General features: G+C 52.2%; 2 protein-coding genes across 2 annotated transcripts in view; one reads left to right on the plus strand and one right to left on the minus strand.

Annotated features, from left to right (window-relative positions):
• The first annotated feature begins 623 nt into the window (after window positions 1–623).
• Ppif (peptidylprolyl isomerase F) lies at window positions 624–7635 on the plus strand. The gene is made up of 6 exons (XM_070020708.1): window positions 624–875; window positions 2113–2143; window positions 2609–2697; window positions 4524–4620; window positions 5359–5434; window positions 6522–7635. The coding sequence occupies exons 1-6, from the start codon at window positions 687–689 to the stop codon at window positions 6655–6657; spliced, it is 618 nt and encodes a 205-aa protein (XP_069876809.1). The 5' UTR covers window positions 624–686; the 3' UTR covers window positions 6658–7635.
• Window positions 7636–15373: 7738 nt separating this feature from the next.
• Window positions 15374–26702, minus strand: part of Zcchc24 (zinc finger CCHC-type containing 24) — a 54037-nt gene continuing 42708 nt past the window's right edge. The window contains exons 3-4 of the mRNA XM_070020709.1: window positions 23035–23199; window positions 15374–19385 (exon numbers count right to left, since the gene is read on the minus strand). Of these exons, the coding sequence (XP_069876810.1) occupies window positions 19272–19385; window positions 23035–23199 (279 nt within the window). The 3' untranslated portion in view covers window positions 15374–19271. The remainder of the gene's footprint in view (window positions 19386–23034; window positions 23200–26702) is intronic.

Genomic DNA, 26702 nt, shown 5'->3' on the forward strand with positions numbered 1-26702 from the left:
GATGGTGTACAGACACAGGTCTGGGTCTGGCAGGAGCACAATAGGCCCAGGTTGCACTTCCAGCCTTGCTGAAGGTCACCTGGTGGGGTGACAGGGAGGTGTCTCTGCTTACCTGCTTCCTCTCGCAGCCTCACCTTCTCTAATCCCGCCTCTTATCTCTAACCTTTCTTGGACTCTCAGTGACAGCGATTCTCCTGGTCTCTGTCTGCAAGAACTATGAGGAAGGGGTGGAAGGAAACCACTTGGGCTGGAACCTTACATACATGAGTCACAAAGGTAGACTTCTATCACAGTCAAATAAAAACTTGTGGGTGCTCTTATTTTAGAACCACGTATTTGTATTTTTCTTTAATAAAATATATAACTGGGGTCCTCACCAAAAGGAACCAGCCTTGCTGGGGAGGGAGGAGGAGGGTACAGTTGTTTGTGGCTCTGGGAAGAGTTCTGTCCCCTATCAGTTCAAAGGACTTCACGTCCTTGGGCCGGCACTGCCGTCTGGCGCCGGCAGAGGGCGCCCGCGGGACGAGCCCATAGGGGGGCGTGGCGGAGGTGTGGCGAGGGCGGGACGTGGGCGGGGCCAAAGGACTCCTAAAAGCGGCCGCGGGCGGCTTCCGGGACCGCTTCCTGTGCGCGCGGCCTTAACGCCGCGGTCTCCGGTTCGAGTGTTCGTCTCCCGTCCGCCCGCGATGCTGGCGCTGCGCTGCGGCTCCCGCCTGCTCGGCCTCCGCCCGCTCTCCCGCCCCTGTTCGGCGCCGCTGCGGTGCTCCGCGGCCCGCGCCGGCGCCCGAAACCCGGCGTCCGCCTCTGCCGGGAACCCGCTGGTGTACCTGGACGTGGGCGCCGACGGGCAGCCGCTCGGCCGCGTGGTGCTGGAGGTGAGGTCGCAGGCCCCGCCGGCCCGGGTGACCCTGGGCTCCGCCTCCGGGCTCGGGGCCTCCGATTCCCGCTTAGTGAGAAGGGGCATCGGCTGGGCCGCTGGGAACGGTGGAGGTGGGAGGCGGAGCAGGGCAGAAGACAGTTCAAGGTCAGGTGGCCGCGGGCGGCCCGGGTTGAGGAAGGGGTTTCGAGGCTCCCCCTCGGGGCTAGCTCTGAAGTGGACGTGGGTCTGGGGTGGCCCTTGGGGCCTGGGCGGTGGACTAGCCAGCCCCTAGACTGACCCGGGTGTCCCTCGTGGGTGTCCCAGGAACCCAACCCAACCCCCCTCGTGGGGATGGACACTCAGCACTCGCCTTTTCTTCCGGCCCTTAAAAAAAAAAAGGGAACAACCAATGCCTGTGGCCCGTAATGCTAGCCACGCAGAAGGCTGAGATCTTGAGAACCAAGGTTCTAAGCCAGCTTGGGCAGGAAAAATCTGTGAGCCAAAAAGTTGGAAGGTGGAGCTGTGGCTCAAGTGGTTGAGCACCAGCTTCGAGTGAATGAAGAAGCTCAGGGACAGTGCCTAGGCCCTTAGTTCAAGATTCCCCCCCCCCCAAGGAAACAGGCCCTGGGGAACTGAGGAGCCCCAGTGTCGCCTTCATGCTGCTTCACTTTGAGCAGTGTTGATGGATCAGTTTCCAGGGAAGCCTTGGAATTTTTTTTTTTATGCCTCAGTTTCTGGAAAGTGAGGCTCACACTCTGTCCACATTTAGTGTATGAGTGACTTTCAAAGCCAAAGAGGCCAGAGGCCAGCTTGGCTGTTAACAATCTAACCCTCTCCGACTTGTCCCCTCTGGCCTCTCTCTGAGCCTCAGTTTCCCATCTTGTGTATTGAGGAGCTTGAATTGAGGACCTGCCTCTTCTTAATCTAGGCCAGGCACCTCTGATGCTGGCCCCCAGTGGAAGAAGCTCCCTGCTAGCTCTGCCCAGGAAGTGGGCCAGAGTGGCACCGTCATCTCTGCTGACAGGCTAGGAAACTGAGGCTGCCTCCCCAGGCCTCAGGTTCAGGAAGCAGCTTGCCACAGTGATAGCTGCTTCCCTGCTCCTTCAGGATTGGCAGTCACAGGAACAGGCCGAATGGCCAGGGGGGCTCTTCCTCAAGCTGCTCTGGTCACTGTGGTGTTGGGTGGTGGGGAGGCAGCTTCCTGTGCCTGCCCGTGGTGTGATGATCTTTTTGTCTCTCTTCCCTCCCCACAGCTGAAGGCAGATGTTGTCCCAAAGACAGCAGGTAAGGCAGAACCAGGACCTTCTCAGTTCCCTGTGGGCAGGAGTGGGGAGGCTTAGGTGGTCTGGGGGAAAACTGACCAGGAGAGAGTTCCACATGAGGCTCAATTGTTGGGCAACTTAGGACAGGCTCTGTCCCTTTCTAGGCCTCGCTATTAGCTCTGTCCGCCAGAACCAGTGGGAGGCTCATGTACATTCCCAGCCTCTTTCTCTTGCCTGAGTGGGCAGGGCTGGGTAACACCCCTGGACTCCATGCCTTGCTATCTGGCTGGCACAGCTAAGAGCTTGTACTCTTTGTCACTATGTTTGGGCTCTGGGGACAGGGGAGGGCAGTGACATGTTCCAGTCACGTAGTCATTCAGGCACTGTAGACCTAGGAAAGGGGAACATACCTGATGTACCTTCTGGGGGGGCTGGCATGAGCCTGCTGTGGGGTCCGCCAGGTTGACCTTCCTGTCCCTCCTCTCAGAGAACTTCAGAGCCCTATGCACTGGCGAGAAGGGCTTTGGCTACAAAGGCTCTACCTTCCACCGGGTGATCCCAGACTTCATGTGCCAGGTAATGTGGTCTTTGAACTTCGGTCGCTTGGGCTGTGAGTATGGATGGTAGTGGGAGGTGCCTAGAAGCTATGGGGGATACTGATCAGTAAGTCTGCAGGGAATAGGGAGCTGCTGTGAGTACCCTACTATACCCTCACCCTGAGAGGTTACACTCTCCAAGCTACCAGGGCCTCTGCTTGCCTAGAAGTCAAGCAACAAGGCCAGTGGCACAGAGGCCCTGTCCAGCTGCATGGGTGACATTGATCATGTCATAGGAGAGAGGTTGGGGGGGGTGGGGCCTGAAGGCTTCATAGAGCCAGTGGAGACTTCTGGTGTCTGACTTTGATCCCCATGTGTGTTGCCTACCCCCTGACTACTAGGCATAGGAGGTAGGAAGGAAAAAAGGGAGAGGAGGAGGATGAAGGCAGGGCCAAGCAGGAATGCACAAGTCTGGACTTGGAGCTGCTTTTCCCAGCAAGTGCATCTTCTTGGTCAAATGAATTTCTTTAGTCATAACCTGCTTGCACATCAAAAGCATTGATACTGCTGTGTCAGGTTGAGGAGCGGATGGTACCAAGAACTTCCATGGGATGTCAGGAGCTGGGGAGGTTGTTCTTTATTGGAGCAGACCCTCAGGATCCTGGGGCAGGAGCAGAAGTCAGGGAGCTCTGAATCCTTTTTGCCCCGAATTCCCTCCCCATCCCATCTAGGGGCTGGCATGCCATGTGAATGCTGACTCTCCATGATGCCTGAGTCTGATTAAACATGGCACAGGCATGGAGGGGCAGGCAAGGCTGTGGTCTGGCTGCTGCCACAGGCTCCCAGCTCTGTCTGGGGCCGGTGGATAGGAACCAGATCTGAGGTGGGTAAAGGAGCCAGGCATGGCCTTCCAGAGCCAGAACACTGTCTATGACATGAGGTAGTAATCCCCAGAGGCCCAGGCCACCCCAGGCATCTGGAGATAATCTTCCTGGGATTTGTGGATGCTTTAGCTGGACTGGGCAGCTTACCTCTCTCAACTTAAGGATCCCGCCTCAGGAAATCTGCCCTGTGGCCATAGCCAGTGACTAGAGATACCAGGACAACTACTGGCTCCTAGGGCAAGAACTCCACAGAAGTCCTGCAGGGCTTCCCAGGCATCTGGCACCAACTGCGGTGGGCGCTGTCCCTGGTCAGAACTGCTGGGCTTCGTGAGAGAGGGCTGCCTGGACAAGGGAGCTGCCCGCCCCCTCATGCTGCACTTGGGAATGGTGCTCCTGAGTTAAGTGTGGAAGTGTAGAAATCCTGAGTCACTAGGGAACATCGCAGATGGATTTTTTGAGACTTAACAATTTGCTCCAGCCAGGTGCTGGTGGCTCACACCTGTAATCCTAGCTATTTAGAGACTGAGGACTGAGGATCACAGTTCAGAGCCAACCCCAGACAGGAAAGTCTGTGAGACTCTTATCTCCAATTAGCCACCAAAAAACCAGAAGTGGTGATGTGGCTTAAAGTAGTAGGGTTAGCCTTAAGCAAAAAAGCTCAAGGACAGTGCCCAGGCCCTAAATTCAAGCCCCATGACCAATTCCTCCCCACCCTCACCCCCCAGCCCCGCAAAAAATTGCTCTGTCAAAAGGTGTATTGTGCTGTTCAGAAGCCAGGGTTATTCTTCTGGTAGGGGATATTTAAGCTTTGTTTCCTTTTTGCTTCGTTTCTTGGTTATTTCATTAGTTCTTGCTTCATTGAGTAAAGATGAATAGCACTCCGTTGGCCTCAGGAGCTGGGTAGGCCCGGGGTAGGTTGGGGGCTGCCTCTGAGCTCTGGGACAGCTCTGTGGCCACCACTCAGCGGGTGTTGTATGTGCAGGCAGGGGACTTCACCAACCACAACGGCACTGGGGGGAAATCCATCTACGGGAGCCGCTTTCCTGATGAGAACTTCACACTGAAGCACGAGGGACCAGGTATATGGTGGTGATGGAGTCCCCAACTCCTGAGTGAACCTTGTAGTTGCAGCCCAGCTGGATTCACACCCTTCCCCCCACCCCCAACTGCCCGCCTGCCCTGCCCAACCACGGCCCTGCCAAGCAGCCCTGGAAGAATGCAGTCAAACAGTCAAAATTGCTGAGGCCAGGCACTGGTGGCTCACACCTGTGTAAATCCTAGTACTCGGAAGGCCAAGATCTGAGGATCCCAATTCAAAACCAGCCTGGGCAGGAAAGTCTGTGAGACTCTTATCTCCAGCTAGCCACCCAAAAGCTAGAAGTAGAGCTGTAGCTCAAGTGGTAGCATGCCATTCTTGAGTGAAAAGGCTAAGAGACAGCACTCAGACCCCAAGTTCAAGCCCCAGTACAGGCGCACGTGCACACACACAAATATCCTATGACGAGGCTCTCTTCCTGGAGTATCTGGGCAGCCTAGCATTTCTGGCTTGCTGTGTTTCCCCAGAACCTTCTTATTCCTAGCTCCCAGTTTAAAAAACAGACTTCCCTTTGGGAACTTGGTGTGGGAGAACCTTGAAGCAGAACTGCAGCGTGGACCCAAGGTGGAATGTGGAAATGTAGAGATGGGGCCATAGCTTTACCAAACTGAGAAGCTTCCCCAAGGCACCCCACTGAGACATAGCAGGCAGCAAAGGGCAGCCAGCCCAGGGGCCAGGTGTTGGCCCTGGGCCCAGGCCTCACCTCTGCTTGCTTCTGCAGGTGTCCTGTCCATGGCAAACGCAGGCCCCAACACCAATGGCTCCCAGTTCTTCATTTGCACCATAAAGACAGACTGGTAAGTCTCTATACCAGGCCCTCTGGGAATGAGGGCCCAGCCTTGTAGCTATAGTGTATGGCTGCGTTTAACCCAGGACAGTGGCCTTCCTGACTGTGTATCTGTTTAGAGACATTCAGTGAAAGGCTTGGGGGAGAATCTTCCTGAAATTCCAGCTTGCTCATAAGTAGCCTTCTCATTGCTGGATCTGACCTATAACCCAGTACATACATACACACACCCCTATAGACACATCTGTACACATACACACACACCCCTTTGGGAAATTCCGTTATATGTTAGATTTCATTCTGTCCCGAGTAGAAGGCAGTTTGTTTGGTTTACCCTCTTTCTTCTGGTTTTCCTCCATCATGGAACATATCTAGAGAAACTGTGTCACAGCATGTTCTGATCACGTCCTGTATCAGCACGTGACTCCCAGCCACTTTCAGTCCCTTTCTCAATGCCCACAGATTCCAGGGTTGTCTTTTCCCTGGTGAAGTTTCCAGTAAAGCATGTTTCTCTGCACAGAGTCCCTGGTGTCTCAACACCTGGGGTTGATGGATAACATCTGGCCAGGAGCTGGGCTTCATAAAGCCCATTTCCAGGATTTGGGGAATCACCAGTGGCAAAGTAGACATTGTCTACCCTCCAGGACCCCTTAGGAGTCTGCCCTTCGCTGTCAACTGTCCTGGCTTTATGAGCTGAGCTAAGGGCTTCTTGCACTGTTAGAACTCTCCAGTCAGGAGCTGCTCATGCTCAGGACTTCCATATTTTCCCACTCTAGTCATCGCTGAGAAGTTCCATTTCTGTAGATTTCTCACTTGTTAAGAGTCACTCCATGCTCTGCCATCCCAGGCAGAACAAGTGTGATTCACTAATCACAGATGGGGTAGAACAGCTTGGGGCATAATCTCACCGGGCAGGAGTGACTGAACATGTCTTGGGGCTTGGGCATCCCCTGGGGTACCTCTGTGGGGAGCTCAGGTTGAGTTTGTGTTTCGGGTTGGAGGATCCAACCTGTTTCTGCCTGAGTGGCTCGAACCCGGGGTGGCCTGGCACTTCCCACCCAGTTCACCCAGCTCACCCAGCTCACCCCTCCTCCCAGGCTGGATGGCAAGCACGTCGTGTTTGGACACGTCAAAGAGGGCATGGACGTCGTAAAGAAAATAGAATCTTTCGGCTCCAAGAGTGGGAAGACATCTAAGAAGATTGTCATCACAGACTGTGGCCAGCTGAGCTGATCAGTGGCCAGGGTGTGAGGATGGTACTCAGGCACCCAGGGGCACACAGTCCCTGTCACTGCGTGTCTGAGGAAGTCCACTCGGGAGCCCACACCTCCACCAGGACCTGCCAGGGTGCTTCTCACTGTCTGCCCTTCTTCACAGCCCCGTTTCGGGGCCCCCGGTGTGTCTCCGTGACTGGCATCCCGGGTTCCTGGGTGCCTGGACATTGTTGGTGGTGACGGGTTTATCTGAGGAAGGATGGCTTCTAACCTCTTCCTTCACGCAGGTGGGCAGCCACTGGCTGACCAGTGCTGGCTTCCACATTGCAGTAACTCAGCAAATGGCATTGCTTAGAAATGAAGCTGTGGTCCCAGCTGTGCCAAACTGTGATGCCACCTGTTGGCTCAGGCTTCAAAACCCTAGGCTCCAGATTTGAAATACAACTCAGGGCTTTGGTGACAGACTCCAAGAGTGAGAACTTTCCTTCTAGTTCCTGTGAACCCTGCTGATTTGCTGTTGTCTTTATTTTTTTGATGCCAGTCCTAGGGCTTGAGCTCAGGGCCTTGGCTTCTTTTGCTTAACTACTTAAGCCATAGCTCCAGTTTTGGCTTTTATTTTAGTAGTTTTTATTGGATATAAAGAGTCTCACAGACTTTTTTGCCTGGGCAGGCTTTGAACCACAATCCTCAGATCTCAACCTCCTGAGTATGTAGGATTCCAGGTGTGAGCCACCAGCGCCCATCTGCTGTTATCATTTTAGAGGAGCGCCCATGGCAGAGTGGGCCTGAGAACAAACTTGTGAGCGGTCCCAGTCAATGTGAATCCCCATGTTGGAAACTTCTGGAAATGCCCTGTGCTCAGGAAGAAAATAGTTCCTGGTGCTTGTTGCTTTTTCTGTGTGTTGAATAAGTCTAGTCAACTGATGGTATACATGAAAAGTTTCTGAAACATGAGTGTTCACCTTAAATATGATAATAAATCCTATTTTCTATAACAGACTGGTGTCTGGTTTCAAAAAGAAGTTCATCTGTAACTGAAGTCTGGCACCTGCTTTTGAAGTTGCCATGTACTGGGTGCCATGATGAGAACTTGGTTTCCCCACTGCTGGCAGTGGGGCCCAAGACATGCTAGGCAAGTGCCTAGCCTCTGCCAAGGACTTGACTGAACTGTTGTCATCTGCTTTAGAGATGAAGGACTGGAGACCATCTTAGCATTTACAGCTCCAGACTTGAGCACTGGCTCTGCCCCTCAGTAACCACATTTCCATTTTCCTCAGCTGCATCATGGGTATGTAGTTCCTATGTCATACAGGGTGTGGTCCATACACTCAACACTCGGCCTGGTGTGTGGTTGCGATAAGCACCCTGGAATGACAGCTCTGACACCTCACGTGTCAGGCCATTAGGAAAGGGTGATCTTAACCTAAGATGGGGAGTGGGTTTTACACTGCTTGGCAAGTCCAAACTCAAGTTGGAATTCTGGTATTTCTGGATTCCAAGTAGAATTGGATGTTGGGGCAGGGTGGTGAGCTTCCTTAGCCAGGGCTGAGTGTTGTTTAGGGCCAGGAGGATAATTCGGGGCTCTGGGCTCTGGTTGGGGTGTCCCACAGGGTTCTCTGAATCCATTCACAGGTCACAGGTTGCATGGGTCCCTCTGAAGTCATAGTGGCTGGGGTTGGATCCTTGAGTCAGACTCCGTGAGTGCAGTTCCACTGCATGGGCTGGGAGCAGCAGGACTGGTTCTAACAGTTCTGAAAGCTTTGGGGTGCTCAGAGGGGAGCATGAGGGAGATCAACATGACCCCCAAGGCCATTTCATAGGAACTCCCCATTTTCCTTCCAGTGAGGCTCAGCAAGGGACTTCACTTGAGAATTGGGATCTGAGCTAAATAGTAACTTGTAATCATTCGTTCTGCCTAATCATTCTTGGTAGGTAAACTGAGGCCCCTAGAGGAATTGTGCTGGCCACTGGTGACCCTGTGAGTTGGCAGAATGAGTTAGGTCTCAGAGTGGCCTCTGCCAGTTCAGAGAACACAGGATCAAGGCCTTGAGGAGTCACACATCCCCTACACAACTCATCTGTGCAACCATGGTCAAAACCATGACTGTGGGCCCGCCAGAGGCTCCTCCTAGCACTCCAAAGGGCAGCAACAAGTTTGAGGAACAACCCTTGAGTGACGGAGGCTGGAAGAGAGGGGGGGTTGTAATTATCTACCTGATATTTTTCATTGGGGAAGTAGATGTGTCCTTAGGAGTTGGGGGGGGGTTGTAGACTAAACAGGCAGGAATATTCTAGAAACAGTTCCTCCAAATCAGCACCATCCCCTCAGTGCTCCCAGCCCTCCACACAGAAACCTGGACTTGTTTCTTGTATACAGCAAGAGTCTTAAGTGCAATATGAAGAAAATACTGACTTGTTGCTGGCCAGGGAGCATCACTGGTTGATAGACAAATGTCAAGGTGGTCCCTGCATGTGCTCCCATAAATGTGGGCACACATGACACCATGTAAACATGTGTTCTCATCTGAAAGATCAGAGATGTGTGAAAGCCTTCTACAGTGAGCATTCTATATCCATGGATCTGAAGACAGACTGGCCAAATGTCAGTAGTTTTCAAAATGGCCTACACGTGTGATGCAACTCCTTAACAGGGTTTGGTTTGTTACAAATTCAGGAGAAGATTCTAACATTCGTGGGCAATTATGAAGGACCCAGAATAACCAAAACAATCCTGAAAAACCAGAATTAGGTAGAGGATGAACCCTTTGTTACACTTGTTACAAAGTAGTGGACTTTTCTGCCAGGGATGGCTTTGAATTGAGATCCTCAGATCGCAGCCTCCTGAGTGGCTAGGATTACAGGTGTGAGCCACCAGAGCTCAGCCACAATTAAGTTTTTGTTTGATGTTAAGTGATACCAAAGGCTGGAGACCTGCCTAGCAAGCATGACATTCAAATGCCAGTACTGCTAAAACACACACACACACACACACACACACACACACACACACACACACAAACTTTTTATGGGGGGACTAGTCCTGTGGCTTGAACTCAGGGCCTGAGAGTGGTCGCTGAGCTTCTATGCTCAAGTTATCACTTGAGCCACAGCTCCACTTCTGGCACGCATGCACGTACGTGTGTGTGTGTGTGTGTGTGTGTGTGTGTGTGTGTGTGTGTGTGTGTGTGTGTGTGTGTGTGTGTGTGGTTAATTGGAGATAAAAGTCTCATGGACATTTTTGCCTGGGCTGGCTTTGAACTCTGATCCTCAGATTTCAGCCTCCTGGCTACTTAGCTAGGATTGCAGGCTTGAGCTACCAGTGCCTGTCTCTTTTTTAAAATTAAAAACCAGTTAAGGATTATCATCCCAGTGCCTACAAGAATAAGAGACTCATTAAGAGTGACAGAGTGACATTAAGAGTGGCAGAGTTCTGGTCCTCAGAATCGAAGGGCATTCATGTTTGGTTGTCTTTTGCTAAGCCATCAAACATCCTCCAAGGAATTTACCGCACATCACCATCTTTACTGTCATCTCTCCTACAGTGGTGGTCATGGCTGTAGTCACCTGGCCTCCTGTGGCACATGCCACTTACAGGCAAGTGATAACATGATTCATTCTGACGTCACTGCACACCATGGGTTGCCAGTATACCATTCCCCCATGCCTTCAAGGCCAAGGGCACAGCTTAACAGATGTTCACATTCCATCTCCTGGGACCACTCCTTCTCTCCATTCTGTATGGTCAGGGTCCAAACAGGACCACACAGCAGCATGAACAGGGAGATGTAGTGGCTTAGGAGAGAGTGCTGAGTCCCAGGGCACCTTCCCAGTGCCCTCTGTTCGTGAAGCCTGGTGTAACTCACATGGCAAGGTGATGGGTCCAGTGCCACAGGAGACAAGAGACCGATCCCTGGTGCATTGAGCATTGCTTTTCTTAGCCAATCTAACAATCAAATATTTAGATCATTTGCATTTCATGTAATTGCACATGTGGCTAATTTAAGATAAACAGGTTTACCATTTGTTTCCTGTGGGTCCTATCTGTCATTTGTTCTCTTCTTTCTTTTGAATTGTTTTTTTTTTCCTCTCAAATGATTGCTTTTATTGCCACTGTTGACTTACTAGGTTTCTTTATCTTAAAAATAAAGAAAAAGAAGAAAAAGAAGGAGGAGGAAGATGATGACTATGGAAGAACATGGTTGAGTTTTGTCTGGACAAGATTGCTCTGGGAGGTTGGGTCACAGGGCATGATAGCTTTCTTTCTGTGTTGTTTCCACTTCACATTATCCTTTTGTGCTGGTCCTGGGGCTTGAACTCAGGTTCTGAACACTATCTCTGAGCTTTTTTCCTCAAGGATAACACTGTGCTACTTGAGCCACAGCTCTACTTCTGACATTTTTGGGTGGTTAATTGGAGATAAGAGTTTCATAAGTTTTCTTGTCCTGGCATGAGGCACTGGTACTGGCCATATTCATTTTTATAACCAAGGGGAAAAGGCCCAATATTACCACTTGGCAGTTTTTCTCAAGTACAAATGTACAATGCCAGGGGAGGGAGAATCAGGGTTCACCTGGGATGTGTGTGTGGGTACGTTGGGGGGAGGGGGGAAGCGGGGGGGGGGGCGGGGGGGGGAAGGGACAGTCTGAGAGATCCCTTTTGTGTCCATACAGAACTGGCTGGTCTGCCAGTTCTTAAAATTAGCCACCAGAGGGCGGCAGGGGACAATCCAATTAGCACAAGAAAAAAGTAAATGTGAACTCTGCCTTGGCCACTTTGTTCTGGGAGAGCAGGCCACACAGTTTGAAGGAGTCTCCACTATGGTGCCAGACCAGGGTTCCAGGGAGAAGAGGACTAGGTATCTATGTCATGGACAAGGGTCTTTTGCCACAGAACAACAGGGAAACAGAGGCAGAGGCTCTGTCAGAAGAACTGAACAAAGTGTCTGTCTGAAGAAGGGAAGGGAAAGATCCAGAAGCGTTCCCAGGGCTGTTCCTGGGGCAAGGTGTGGGCTCCACGCTGCCAGCCCACCAGGGTGAAGGATTCAGAGACCCTTGCAGGGGAGGGAAGGAGGCCCATTCTGAGCACACCCCATGTGTCGAATGCCTTTCTGCTCATCTAGTTTATCGTGATCCTGATCTCAGAAGGCTCTTGACTCCCATTTACAAGGGAGGAAACAGGTTCCATTCAGTCCATTTGAACCCAGATGTCTTTCCCAGGATGAGGGTGAAAGACAAGAGGCCACAACAGGAACTGTTGGCCCTGGCTACCTTACAGGAGGCAAAGGGGTCAGCCTAGCATCCAGAAGTGAGTAGGGGAAGTTGAGAAGGTGGCAGAAGGGAAGCTGAGTGGCTCAGCTCCCAGCATGGAGGGCTTCTCTGGGGAGGAAGCCGTGTGCTTCCTAAACTATGATGAAGGGTCTGGGAGGAGACTTGAGCTCAGCTGATGGCTCCTGCAGGCTGTGGAGCCACATGGAGAGCATGCGTAGGGAGATGAAGCATGGGTGCCCATCAGATTCTCTCATTCTGACCACAGTGGAGACAGGAGCAGAGCCATAACCACCTCCAAGGGGCACCTGGGAAACTGTCATGGGCAGACATGGAAGGGGGTGCATAGAGAAAGCCTTGATGGGGGTGGGAGGGCTGGGCCTGGGTTCTGATTGCCTCACAAGCTTTCAGTGACCACCAGCCTGCACTGGATGGTTCTCAGGAAGACTGTTCGGGGGGCTGGACAGGGGTGAGGGGCCAGGGCAGAGCACAGGGACTCACTCAGGAAGGGTGGCAACACTGCACTGTCTGGGAAGGCAGCTGAGCGACAGAGGCTGCAGAAAGAGGGGATCAGACTGGGCACCTGCTGTGCCTTGGGAGTAGGGAACAGAGGGAGGGTGTCTCGGGGAGGGGCTGTGCTCTTTGCCAGCTCTAAGGTCTTGGAGAAGTTATTCAACCTCTCTGAACCTCAGCTGTCTCATCTGCAAGAGATGACTCCTAGCGGTCCCCACTGGTCACTATACAGAAGGGAAATGATGGTTTGAGGGCATGGCAGCTGGGCAGGCCCCACCCCGCCCTCACTACTGCTGTATACCCTCCTTGCTCAGCTCACCTTGGAGCTCACGTCCTGCTCAGGTGTGAGGACAGACACAAGTTCCCAACCCTTCTTCAGCCACCATCATCCATTTACCAGGGTCCTCTGAACACATCCTCTTCCCTTGCAATTCTGGATTGCTTGAAAACAACCCCACGGATGGTTTCATGTCACCTCCATGCTCCAGTATGGAACAGACGAGGACATCCTTTGTCACCATCCCAGGGCCATTATTACCACACCTCACACAACACAAATTGCTTCAGCTGTGTGGAGTAGGAGGGTAGACTGCTCTCTGGGCTGGGCTGGGTAGGGGTCCCTGCTGGAGTCCTCAGCTCATGGTGGTGGACGCCTGGCCTGTGAGGCAGGAGGTGGCAGGGCCCACAGGAAGTTTACTTCTCCTCTGTCCTGGGTCGAGCATTGACTGAATGTGTTAGGGGTTGGGAAGTGCTGCTCAGTGGACATTGGCTGCTTGGAACCTATGCTCCGCCCTCAGTGCAGCCCTGACATCCATGACTTGGCCCTTGGAGCCTGTTTGTGGTGTGTGTGTGTTTGTATGTGCGCGCGCGTGTGCATGCATGCATGTGATTGCATTAATATGTGGGGGTGGGGGCTGGGGAGCGCCAGCCTGGTGCCTCTGCTGGGAATCCAGCCTCAGGATAGGTAAAGGGGGGTGGGAGTGGGGGCAAAGGGGCCTCCACACAGAGTGCCGAGCACTAAGGACGGGCTGTTCCTGGCTGCTGCTAGAGCTCTTGGGGAGCAGCCAGAACATCTGACCCTGGAGAGCTGAGCTTGAAAGGTAGCAGATCTCTGAATGCCTGGCCTGGAACTTCCAGGTGTACAGGGCTGGGGGGTCAGGGCATCGGAGGGGCTGCTGTGGTCTGGTGGGGCCAACTCTGCAGAAGTGAGAGATGGGGGTGTGAGGACCTCCCCAGGATCAGATCGCACACGGGGGCTGGCGATGCCACAAAGGACCCTGCTGTCAGCCTTCCCCAGCCTCAGCTTCCCCACCCACCCTGTTGGCATACTGTCCCACCAGGGCTGTTAGGAGGACACAGGATACCAAAGAGCCTAAATAGCAGGAGAGTCTGCTGAGAGGATCTTCCTAGTACAGTGGGGGCTGGGGTCAGGCTGCAGCCATCCCTGGGCTGGGGCAGGGCCAGCGGGGATGCCAGCCCTCAGGGTATCCTGAGTGCTTTGTGTCACATATTAGGAGACAGAGTCACATACCTGGGGCCCTAAACTCCCAGCAGGCTCTGCTGCTGCTGCTCTGTCTGAACTCCACACTTGGTCTCACCAGGTCTACGTTCTGGCTCCATCTTCCTCTCCAGGGCCAAAGCAAATGCTATTAAGGCTCATTACACAACCTTCCAGCAGTGGCGCTATGGCTCTACTTCCCTCCCCGCGCTGGGCTTCTTGACCTGTAAGACTGCTGTGGGACTCACTCCTCACCATCCTTTGCAACTCAGGCTTAGTCCCAGCTCTGCCTTTAAACACAAGGTTCAGATCCTGGTTTTACACACGTCTGCTGGGTGAAGCTGGGGGAGACTTTCTCCTCTAGGGAAGTCTCGGCCACTTCCAGATCCAGGGCCTTCTGGCGGTCCCTCTTTAGGTAGACTCTGCTCTCTTCTGAGTCTCTCAGTAGTCACTGCCTCTGGACATGGCCATTTAGTCCAACCGGAAGCCCTTCCTGTCTGGGGGAATGACTAGTCTCCAGGGCTGTGGGAGATGTCGAAATAGAGGCTGCAGGATCCTGGAGTTTGTTTTCTTTCCAATTAACCAGTAAAAAGCCAGAAGTGGAGCTGTGGCTCAAATGACAGGGCAACAGCCTTGAGCTACCCAGGTTCTGAGTTCAAGCCTCAGTACCAGCATTAAATAAATAAATAGAAAATAAAGGGCTGGGAAGGTGGCTTAATGGTAGAGTGCTTGCCTAGCATGCATGAAGCCCTGGGTTCAATTCCTCAGGACCACATAAACAGAAAAAGCTGGAAATGGCACTGTGGCTCATAGTGGTAGAGTACTAGCCTTGAGCTAAAGAAGCTCAGGGACAGTGCCCAGGCCCTGAGTTCAAGCCCTAGCACTGGCAAAAATAGATAAAAATAGGTAAATTCAAAATAAAGGATCGGGAGGCGATTGGTAAGCGGGATGCAAACAGGTGACTTCTGCTAGCCTTGTTTCCTTGTGGCTCTGTGGTTCCTCCTAATCCTGGATTTGCTCAGAAGGAAAACTTCCCGCTCACCAACTTTCTCTCACAACCACTTCCATCTATTCATTGTGGGCTACCCGGGGCCTGGAGCGGCAATTACAATCTCAACCATGAGGGCCAACTGTTAGCAGCCCCTGCCAGGCCCTAGCCTGCCACCCTAGGCAGATTCTCTCCTATATATGGTTACCCAGAAGCCCAGCCCTGAGCTGATGTGTGACCTAATCTGTCAACAATCTCACCCTGCCTGGGGCCCAGTTCGGGGAGAAGCCTCACTCCGGAGATGGTGTCCACTTGGGGGCAGAGAGGCTGGGAGGAGGCAGATCAGATTAAGAACTCAGAAGCAAGACAAGACCTGCTACTGCCCAAGCCCCTCCCCACACTGGCGTTGTCCCTGGCCTGTGCAAACGTCCATCTTCCCCTGGTGCCCAGTGTAAACAAACCCACAAGCCTCTTGCTTTTCAAAGTCCTTTTTAATACAGCGTGAAAAGGATATAGTCCCATAGGCAAGCCAAATACAGAGTCTCCAGGTATAAGGCACACAACGGAATGCCATCCCGGGCGCCCTTGGCAGGGTGGGTGGTCTGTACCAGCTACCCTCCAAGTGGGGGCCCACGGGTTCTGTTTGTCTTTTTAGCTGGACACACACACACACACACACACACACACACACACACACACACACACACACAGAGACAAGGACAAGGGACAAGGGGGTGGAGGTCAAACAGTGAGGTTGGCCATAAGAGTGGTGATCACAGATGCCACCAGCCCTGGGGAAGGTGCAGGTGGGCAGGCCTTGGCACTCGGCCACTTCACTGCGGGCAGGAACACCCCCCTTTTATTTTAGGGTTAGTTGTTACACTGGGCTACAATGTAGTGAGGTTGGATTAAGTATTTGTTCGGCATAGATTCAAGTCTATTAGATGTTGGAGGGGCAGGTCGGCAGATCCAAGTTCACAGAGCGAGGGGGCCCAGGGGCATGGCTCATATACAAAAGCTGGGCAGGGCCACTGGAAGGCTGTGGCTGGAGCTGCCTCTCCCCCTCTTCTTGGGTCTGGCTAGTCCATGAAAGAGGGCTGGTTTATCAAAAGCTTTCTTCCCCTTGTCCATACCCCACTTCCCCCTGCACCCCCCCCATGAAATTTAATAAAATCATCTTAATAATAGAAAAACACAAAGGCTGGAGAACATCTATTACAATGGTGTGTTAGTTAATATCAACATTAACAAACACACAATGGGGTCACTGCTCCCCCTTTTTTTGCTATGTGTCTATAAAGAGCTCCCCTTAAGAAAGGCAATATGTTCCAAAATACACATATGTATAAATACAAGAGCATATTAATAAATCTAAACATTTGACTAATACACTGGCTACTATTTAATACTGATATTTTCACCCAAGAGGGACAATACAGACTAACAATATGGCTTAGAGAATTGCAAAGATTTTTTTCTCTCATCAGAATTATGTACCCACTTCATATAATATTCTATGTAGATAATATTTCCTTCTTAATGTAATTCGGTTGCATACTTTTTACATACTAAAGCATAATAATAAAAAAGCTAATAATAGGAAAAAGAGAAAAGTTCTCACTACAAATATTTTCTTTCAGCTCAAACGGCTTTGCAAAATGCTTCCAGAAATCTTTAATATTTTATTGCCTTCCTAAAAAAACTGAAGTGTTGAAAATGCCTCCTTTTTCTTTGCTTTTTAAAATCTCAAAAATATCAAATCATAATCATCCTTTTCTTTTTTCTTTTTTCTTTTTTTATAAAGGCCCTCAAATATATACAGACAAAAAAAAATCACCTGTAAGATTTTTTTTTTCCATGAGAAACTACCAAATTCAGTGTTGTGACAAAAACTGGTCATTCAGAAATGTTAACATCTGTGAATTTTTCCCCTTCATAATACACACATAGAATTTTTATTTTGTTTTTTTTAAAAAAAGGAATTCTGTGTCAAGTATAACTCAAAATAAATACAAATTCACAAATAGAGCTATGAGTACTTCATGTATATGGCATCCACTATAACCTCTCAACTAGATCGCTAGATCTACTTAATACACACAAATGTCCCTTTTGAACTTAATTACAACTACACACTTTCCTGTCCCCTGGGCTACCAGATCCTCTGAGCACTTAATTCTCCAAGCACTAGCTTGGACAGTGGTGTCTTTTGCTGACCCTGGAAAGCTCCCAAAGTCAGAGAGAAAGGAGGCATGGAGGGACTGCCCCAGGCGGAGGTGGAGGTGGAAAGGCAGGACTCTGCACAGATGTCATTACGGGGTAATGCCGGCCAGCTGGACCAGCCTCCGAACAAAAAGGTCACTTTGGGGTGACCGTTCTCCTGCTGGTCTGGCTTCTTGTGGTCTGGAGTCTGTGTTCTGTTCGGGGTGTGGGATTCCTCCCTACCTTTGCAGCCGGGTTGGCAGGCCTTAGATCTCCTTAGCCAAGGGACCGCATTCATTGTCGCAGCTGAGACAAGCACACTGCTTCACCCCCCACTCCCAACATTCAGAAGGATGATTGACAGCAACAGCTCATTCTGGAGGACAAAAACACTGGGTCACGGCCACCCAGCTCTTCCCCCAGGGCAGCAGCTGGCTCAGAGTCCTTGGTGACAGTCCCTAGAGGGAGCTGAAGCTATCTGCAGCGGCTTGCTGCCCCCAATGGGTGGGCATGGGGGAGGGCTGCAAATAAATATCCATATCTTAAGTGCTCAGAGGGCATGCCCCCCCAAAACCCATCCTGCAGTGCTCCCCCTATAGAAGCACTCAGTCTCTCACTCATTCCCTGGACCTTGGTTAACACTTTACGGTAACTCTTCAACTGTACAAAGCATGTTCACTTGCAAACAGAAGGCGACTAGGCACCAGACAGGTATGCTCCAGCCATGGTAAACATTTGAATTTCAGGACCATTTTGTGGCCTGATTTCTTTTTTTCTTTTCCTTCTTCTTCTTCTTTTTTCTTCTTTTTCCTACAGAGTCATAGTGTTAGGGGAAAAAAAAAATCAAGCCACCAATCCTGGTTGCTGATTCTCTCCTTCCCCAGGGAAAAAAAGACAACCTACAGACTGGGGAAAGGGAAGGGGTGTATTTCTACTTGTCCTACGATGTGCCCAGAGGCCTCTTGGCTCCCTTAGGAGGTAGGAGGAAATCACTGTCCCCAGTTTTCAAATGCGAGGTTCTGTGGCATGTTTCAGGCATTGCCCCCCTGCCCCAGCCAGGAGGGCTTGGGGAGACTTAGGTGAAGAGAAGGGTCCTTTTCTGTGTTTGCAGGGAAGGGGAGATAAACACAGGGGTCACAGGGGTGGACTCAGCTTCCCTCTCCCTGACTTCCTAAAGGACTGATGGGGCGATGTCTGACAGGTGTCTTCCCCCCCAAACCTGGGATTCCCCCCAAATAAAGCTCTCTGTCCCAGCGAGGTATCTGGACAGCATCAAAACTGACACACACTGTCAGTTTTGCTGTCTGGTGTCACTCTCTGACAGGGAAACTGAGGCTAGAGATGAGACGTCTTTGCCCCTGAATCCTTCCTGCCAGGGCAGCTTCTGTATGGGAGCCTTGGTAGGATCACAGCCCCCTCCCCTAATGGGGGTGAAAGACCAAGGGGGAGGGAAGGAAACGGGCTTGCAGGACCCAAGCCTGTGGGAGACTGTCTCTGGACCAGAGGAGTCACGGGAATAGGGGGGTGCACGATGTACTCACAGAACACTGCCCAACAGTTCACCTTCTGTGCTCCAGGCTCAAGGGGACCCTGGATGAGGGGCAATGCAGTGACATCCCAGGTGGGTGGGGTTTGATCTGAATGTGGTTGGGAACAGAAGCCCCTCCCCAGCTGTGGCCAGAATGGTGTCTGCTCCCTGTGAGGGCATGTGAAGGATTGAAAACTAGGGCATTCAGCGACAGGCTTGTCACATAGGCACACTGGAAGGTTCTGATGGGAGCTGACCTGGCTGGTCTTGAGGAGATGATTCCCCCCCCCCTCTTCCCACCATTACAGATCTCGGGATTCACAGTTCATTTAGTGCGCTGGTGGCCAGACAAGGCTGCTCACTTAGAAGGGACTCTCAGGAGAAGAGCCTGGGGAGGGTGAGGGATCCCAGCTCTGACCTCAGCTTTTACTTCTCTACAAACCCCTGTCTCCCGCAGCCCTGCTGTCAAACTTCTCAAGGCCTCCAGGAGCCCCCAGACCAGGCCGGCAGCCTGAGAAGGCTGCCCCCTCCCCTGGCCCGGCCAGGAGCCTTGCAGTCCCGCTGAGCAGCCAGGAAAGTGGTGGCCAGCAGGCCAGGCAGCTGGCAGGGTGCTGGCAGGGTGTGGCGGCTGTGGTGGCGGTCACTGCACGCGGCGGCAGTAGTAGCCCAGGACCTTGCACTTCTCACACAGATGCTGCGGATGCTCCTTGCTCTGGTCAGATACATCCAGGCCGTCGGGCTTCTCCAGGGGTCTCTGCAGAGATGGAGGGAGGGGACCCAGGGATGGACCGACACACAGGGAGAAACAGAAGAAGAGTGAGACACCCAGAGAGACAGGGGACACGAGAGGAGACAGACGCACTGACACACAGAGACAGAGTGATACATGCAGAGAGACCGAAGGAGATATGTAGCCTAGTGCTGGTGGCTCACACCTGTAAGCCTAGCTGTTCAAGAGGCTGAGATCTAAGGATCACTATTTGAAGCCAGCCTGGGGCAGGAAAATCCATGAGACTCATCTCCAATTAACCAGAAAACTAGAAGTGGAGCTGTGGCTCAAAGTGGTAAAGTGCTAGCCTTGCGAGAATAAGCTAAGGGAAAGTACCCAGGCCCTGAGTTAAAGCCCCACAATTGACAAAAAAGAAAGGGAAGGAGGGAAAGAGGGAAAGAGGAAGAGAAGGAGGGAGAGAGGAAAAGAGGGAGGGAGACAGAGGGAGGGAGGGAGAGAACAAGAGAAAGAGAGAGCAAGAGAGAGAGAGAGAGAGTGCATATAAGGCAAGATACACTGGAAGGGGCCCAGACTAAGAGACAGAAATGTATATCCAAAGACACAGACACAGACACAGACACACACACAGACACACATACACAGACACACAGACACAGGCACACACACAGACACACAGATACACAGACACACAGACACACAGATACACAGACACACAGATACACAGACACACAGACACACAGACACAGACACAGACACTCACAGACACACACAGACACACAGACAGACACAGACACACAGACACACACACACACACACACACACACACACACACACACACACACACACACACACACACACACACAGAGCTTGATCCTCCACCCCACCCCGTCCTCTCTGAGTCGCTCAGCACAGAGACAGGATCCAGCTAACAAAGACCTCTGCCAGATGAGGAAAAGGAGTCCCAGGGCAAGGGAGACCCACCCCCCCAAACCCTGATTCTTGGTGTCCAGTCTTCTTTCCTGGTCTCTTGTCCCCTCTCCCCACTCGGGACAGTCTTGGGAGTCAAGGAAACATCAGCCTGGATTCAGTCACAGACTGCAACCTTGGTATGAGTGAGACTTAACTTACCAAAATTGGCCTGGGGCTTGGGGTTACCCCCTTTCCCAGGGACTGGCCTACCCTGCCCAGTTTGTTGAGTTACCGTATGAATGGAACCTCATTGTTTTCTAATGGGGAAACTGAGACCCAGAGAAGGGAGACAAGTTGCCAGAGCTCTCAGCCTTCACCCTCCTCAGGGAGGACCAAGAAGAATGGTGGACTACAGAGCCTATTTCTGAGGTCCCCCAGTCCTTGCTCCCCAAACCCAGGGAGGATGACTCCTGGGAAATGAAAATGCTACAGCCCCCAGTTCCTGCCTGCAGGAAGGGCTCCCTGAACAGATCTGGGGGTCTCCGAGGAGAGCCACAGCTGAGGAGAGGGGCAGAAACTGCCGGGCTGACATGGAATGACAACCCTTAGATGCCAGACATGGCCCAGGATGGCTCGGGATGGTCAGGGGAGGGCAGTGAGGCCATCACTGCCCAGACCAGACCATGAACTGCTCGAAAGTAGTACAAAAGATGGGCGCTGATGGCTAATGCCTGTCATCCTAGCTACTCAGGGGGCTGAGATTTGAAGATTGTGGTTTAAGTCTATGGGCTACTTATCTCCCATTTACCATCAAAAAGCCAGAAGTGGAGGCATGGCTCAAGTGGTAGAGTGAAAAATTAATGGAGTAAAAAATTAATGGAGAGCCCCTGGCCCCAAGTTCAAGCTCCAGTACAGGTACAAAACAAACAATTTGTATTAGAGACTAGGAGAGTGCCTGGCACACACAGAGTGCTGGCCGGTATTGATATTAGGTGTTCTTAGTGCTATGGTGTAGGGTGCGGCCTGGCTGGGGACAGAAAACCAGGTGAGTTCCTTTGAAACTGGTCTCCTTAGCCCTGGGATCTTCTGATCTGTGGTGGTGACCCCTGATGCCTGGTCCTCTGTGGGCCTGTCTGCTCAGCCTAGCTCAGCCTGCCACCAGCAGGCTCCATGGGGCGCAAACTGGGGCTCCTCAGCTGAAAACACCCAGCAGTTGGACCTCCCCCACCTCCCCACAGGGAAGGGGAAGAGGAGGGGCAGGTCTGGCTGGCACAGCTGGGGCTTAACAAGAAACAGATGTGGCAGAGGCAGTTGCTGAGGGGGCCCAGGCCAGAGCTTGGGGTGGGGGTGGGGAGGGGCAGGATAAGTCAGCCAGCCCCTCTCTATGTGGGGGACCTGGGAAGGGCTCCAGTGTCTCCTCCAGCTCTTCAAAGGATCCTGACAGCCAGTCATGGGAAAAGGCACTACCTCAGGCCCCTCCCCAGCTGTGGAGAGAAGCCAATCACGCTGCCTGGAAAAGGACTCTGAAATCGCTGACCCTTAATGCTTGCTGCCACAGTGACCCTGCCCAAGCCCCCTCTTCTCTCTGGGCCTCAGTCTCTCTGATGCACACAGTAGGTGCTCAACAAACACTGGCTGAAGGACTGGGAGAGGAAGAGTGGAGTCAAATGCTCTTGAAAGGTCCTTCCCCTTGGGCCCTTGGGTGCTCCAGCCCTGACAGTGTGGAGGGGCCAGATGGGGCCCATGAGGCAGGAGATCCCATGGCCCCAAGGGGGTGGCCTGGTGTGTGTAAAAGGGACACAGTGAGCATCTGCCACATGCTGGGGTAATGAGGTGCTATTGAGGAAACAAGGACTTGGGTCCCACTGGCTTGTGGGTGCTGAGCTGGTCCTGCCTCTCTGTTCATAGAAAATGTGGGTCATAAAGACAGAGACCCTCAGATCTGCAGCCCAAACCCAAGCATTATCATGTACCACACACACACACACACACACACACACACACACACACACACAGAGCTACCCATCTGCCTCCTTCAGGTCTCATGCTGTCTTCCAACCCTAAACCTAGCCCCTCCTCATGAACCTCTGCTTCTCTACTGAGTTGGAGGGGCCAACCCCTTGCCTCAGTTTCCCCCTCAGGAAGGAGGGAAACACATCAGGCTGACTTCAGGGGCTGTCTGAGAGGATGATAGGTATACCTTAGAAGGTGTGTGTAGCAGGGATGGACACATTGCTCCAAGATACCCAAGTCACAGGAGGCCAGGCTGGTCCATAAGCAGGTGCCCTGGCAGGCCTCAGGACCAGGCTTGAGTTAGTAGATTGTTTGCAAACATAAGTGCAAGCTCAGCTTATTAGTAAGCCCTCCCACTGAGGACCCTCCCTAGACTAACCTGTGTGTACCTGTGATGACTAAAAATAAAGCTGAGAGCCCTGTGGCTCTTAAGCTCCCTTGGGTGTCCCCAGCCTCTGCTGTTTGGGCCCATTTAGCTTCCCACCCCCTTCCTGTCCATCACTGGGCTGTCCCACTCCATCACCCTATTCCAGTGAGACCAGGGGGCCCTTCCCAAGGCCACGCCCACTGCATCCACTTGAGGCCACACCCCCTGACTCGGTGACCACGCCCATGGGCCCTCCCACCAAGCACTCCCCTGCGGTGTCCCCGCCCACCACCGGCCCCGCCCCGCCCCCTGGTGGCCCCAGTAGCCAACACCGACGGACCCTCCCGCGGAGCCTCCACGCCCACTCCCCGCGGCCACGCCCACCTGCTTGTGCGGGTACACGTTGATGTGGCACTTGATGCACTCTTGCCCCATGTTGGCCCACGAGTTGCCGCTCATCCATTTTCTCTTGCACTTGGGACACTTGTACTCGCCAAAGCAGCGCTTTTTGCCCTGGTACGGGGTCAGACCCTCTCCTTTGGGCCGCGCCTGGAGGATAGAAAGCAAACACAGGCGTTTGAGGATGAGGAAGCCAAGGTGGCGCCCCCTCGGGGGTGTCTCAGTGTGCACCCCCGTGTCCCCATGTGCAAGCAGCTGGAGAGGACTGAGGTCACTCCAGATCTCTCCAGGCTTCAAGATCTCTGCTATCCCTAGACAGGAAGGGGAATCGAAGGAGGAATGGCGAGGCTATTTCCCTCACTGGGGTGTCACACGGGGGCAGCTGGTGGTCACAGAGGCACACATGCTCTTGGCCCACCCAAGACAGGCACACAGACAGGTGTGCAGCAAGCCACCCTATTTCCACAGGTTCCCCCTCTCACACACACTTTCTCTAGTTGGGCCTTTAATTTAGGTCCTTCCTGCCTCTTCCCCCACCCCCCCAAGGGTTGAAATTAACCACACAAGAACTGGAAGCAATCTCAATTTTCTGTCTACCACCCCAGACATGGCTGTGTGCAGACGCATTGGACATGCTTACACACTGGCTTTCTTCTCCGGTGTCAACTAGAAACAGATCCACACTGGCTCCACAGCTTCCTGCGGGCACTTAATAACACATCTCCCTGTCCCACATCATCACGATCATCGCAACACTGAGCTGTTCCATTAATAGTTACACAACCATGGAATCCAAGTTCAGGCACATTCACCTGTTGGTATTTCCAAAAATCTAGTACATCATTTTGCATATGTAGGGTAAATTTTCAGAGGTGAAATCTCTGAGTCAATATGAACTATCAATTATCAATTGTGTGTGTGTGTATGCATGCTGGTCTTGAGGCTTGAACTCAGGGCCTGGGCACTATCCCTGAGCTTTTTTGCTCAAGACTAGCACTCTACCACTTAAACCATAGCTCCATTTCTGGCTTTTTGGTGCTTTATTGGAGTTATTTGTCTCAAGGACTTTCCAGCTTCAAACTTCAGGTTGGCTTCAAACTGTGATCCACAGATCTCAGCCTCCTGAGTAGCTAGAAATTACAGCCACCAGCGCCCAGCCTGCGCTATTCATTTTTCACGACAACCTCACAACAAATGGGTACTGCGCCCCACCCCAGCACACTACATGTTGTCCAACTTCACATTCCATGCCCTCACCCACAGTTTCACTGTCTGGCCTCCCTCCCGAGAAGTTCCTCCTCTAACAATTTTGTTTTCCTTGACTTTAGTTATCTGTGGTCAATTGTGGTCTGAAAGTTATTCCATGGGAAGTTCCTGAGTTGTGCAACTCGGAAGTCTTCAATGACTCACTGCTTTGAGTAGTAGCAAGGTGCGATTGCTCTTCTCTTCCACAGTGGGACTCACTCTTTGTTTAGCGGATCAGAGTTGTATATGCCACCTGCCCGTTAGTTAGTCACTCAGTAGCTGTCTCAGCAGCAATGTTCACCACCTGATCCCGTTTTACACAGTAACAGCCCAACTATGCCAGGGTAATCTACGCAGGCAATCAGGATACACCACAGGGAAGCTATAAAGCACTTTCTTAAGGTGAAGCTTATCTCAAATAAGGAAAGACAAAATATATGCTGAGATTACTTAGATGGATGGCTAGAACTAGATCCTCTGTTTGTGGAATTGTGAAGAAAAAGAAATTTATGCCACATTGCATAATAAGTGCTTAGTGAAGAAGGGAGACCCAAGACCTGGAGTCTCACACCCTGTATTCATAGCTACTCAGGAGGTGGGAGATTCAGAGGGTTTGGCATTTAAAGCCAGCCTGAGCAGAACAGTCCTTGAGACTCTTATCTCTAATTAATCAGCAAAAATCTGGAAATGGAGCTATGGCTCAAGTAGTAGAGTGCCAGCCTTGACTGAAAAAGTTAAGGGAGAATGTCCAGGCCCTGAGATCAAGCCCCAGTACTGGCTCTCTCTCTGTCTCTGTCTCTGTCTCTGTCTCTCAATCTCTCTCTGTGGTGGGGGAGCAGAAGCTCTGGAGGTGCTGTAGAGGCCAGGCTGAGACCCAGGAGGCATCAGTCCAAAGAAGAAGTTTCCAGATATGGGTAACTCTCATTTGGAGAGTGGAGGTAGTCAGCAGAGTTAGCTTCCTTCACCTTCTAGAACATTCCAGGGAAGGACGGAGAAAGACAGAGGAAGGCTACCTTGCCTCGGGAATGTGCTGGTAGAGCACAAGGAAAGGAGGGATGAGGCCTGACATTTGTGTTCCGTAGGATGGGAACAGCCTGGAACCCCTCTCCCAGAATCCTGTGGGGCAGGGAGTGCTCTCAAGCCAGGTGACAGCTGGTGACACTGAGACCCAGGAACGCGGTGAGACTCTTTTAGAAGTGGCTGGCAGCAAGGCCACCCTGGCCACCTCATCTGTCTGCCACCACCAGGTCCAGGCTAGGGAAAGGGAGGAACCCCCCACCCCCAACAGGAATGTTAGGAGAAAATGCTTAGGCCCTCCCAGGTCACCAGTCACCCACTGCCGGGGGAGCTTCCTGCAGGCTGGGGGAGGGGTGGCCAGCAGAGCCAGAGGAAGAGACAGTGATGGAGGGAACACAGGCCAGCGGGCAGCGCCCAGCGGAGAGCAGCCACTTCCTGGAAGGTTCTGTGCAGACATTGTTTATGCTGACCAAAGAGGGCAGAGCCAAGAGAGAAGACATTTTTGAACAGAACAAAAGCCTTTCTGGTTCCCTTGCTTTCTCCCAGAAAGGTGCAGCTTCTTCTCATAAACATCAGCATGAAGCAGATGGTCACTGCTGACATGACTCTGTAGGGGTCACCACCCACCCTGGATGGGTAGGCTGCCAGGCCCAGGAGGCTCTATTGACCCCACCTCCTGCCACGGTACACACACACACACACACACACACACACACACACACACACACACACACACACACATCTGTCAGGACGCCACCTGGCACCTCTCACTCAGGCTCAGACACGTCCTCTGGGGACCTCAGAGGCCAGGGAACTTGCTCAATGGCCTGTGGTGAGTCAGTGACAAAGCTGACCTCCAGATCCTCTGACCACCAGATGGGGGGCTAGAAGAACTGTGGCAGAGCAAGCTGGGAAGGGGAGCCTGAGCTGGGGGGGAGGGCTAGCCACAGGAAGGAACAAAGAAGGCAAAGCTAACTCAGGCTTGTCATCCTAACTACTCAGAAGGCTGAGAACTGAGGATCGCGCTTTGAGGCCAGCCTAGGCAGAAGTCTGTGGAATTCTTATCTTCAATTAAGTACCAAAAAACCCAAAACAAAACAAAAAACCAAAACAACAACAACAACAACCAAAAAAAAAAACCCACAAAAAAACCAGAAGTGGAGCTGTGACTCAAGTGTTGAGAGCCAGCATTGAGTAAAACAGGTAAGGCACAGTGCCTAGGGCCTGAGACTGAGCTCTAGTACCAACATGTGAGAGAGAGAGAGGGGGGGGACAGAAATAAAGAGAGAGGAAAGAAGGAAAGGAAGGGAAGGGATAGTAGGAGCTGAAGAGACACATAGGCAGGCTGGCTAGCAGCTTGGGTCTAAGCAGAGTGCTATAACACTCTGGAC

The sequence above is a fragment of the Dipodomys merriami genome, unplaced genomic scaffold (assembly GCF_024711535.1).
Source record: "Dipodomys merriami isolate MVZ:Mamm:240054 unplaced genomic scaffold, mDipMer1.0.p SCAF_14, whole genome shotgun sequence".
In the NCBI taxonomy this organism is placed as follows: Eukaryota; Metazoa; Chordata; class Mammalia; order Rodentia; family Heteromyidae; genus Dipodomys; species Dipodomys merriami.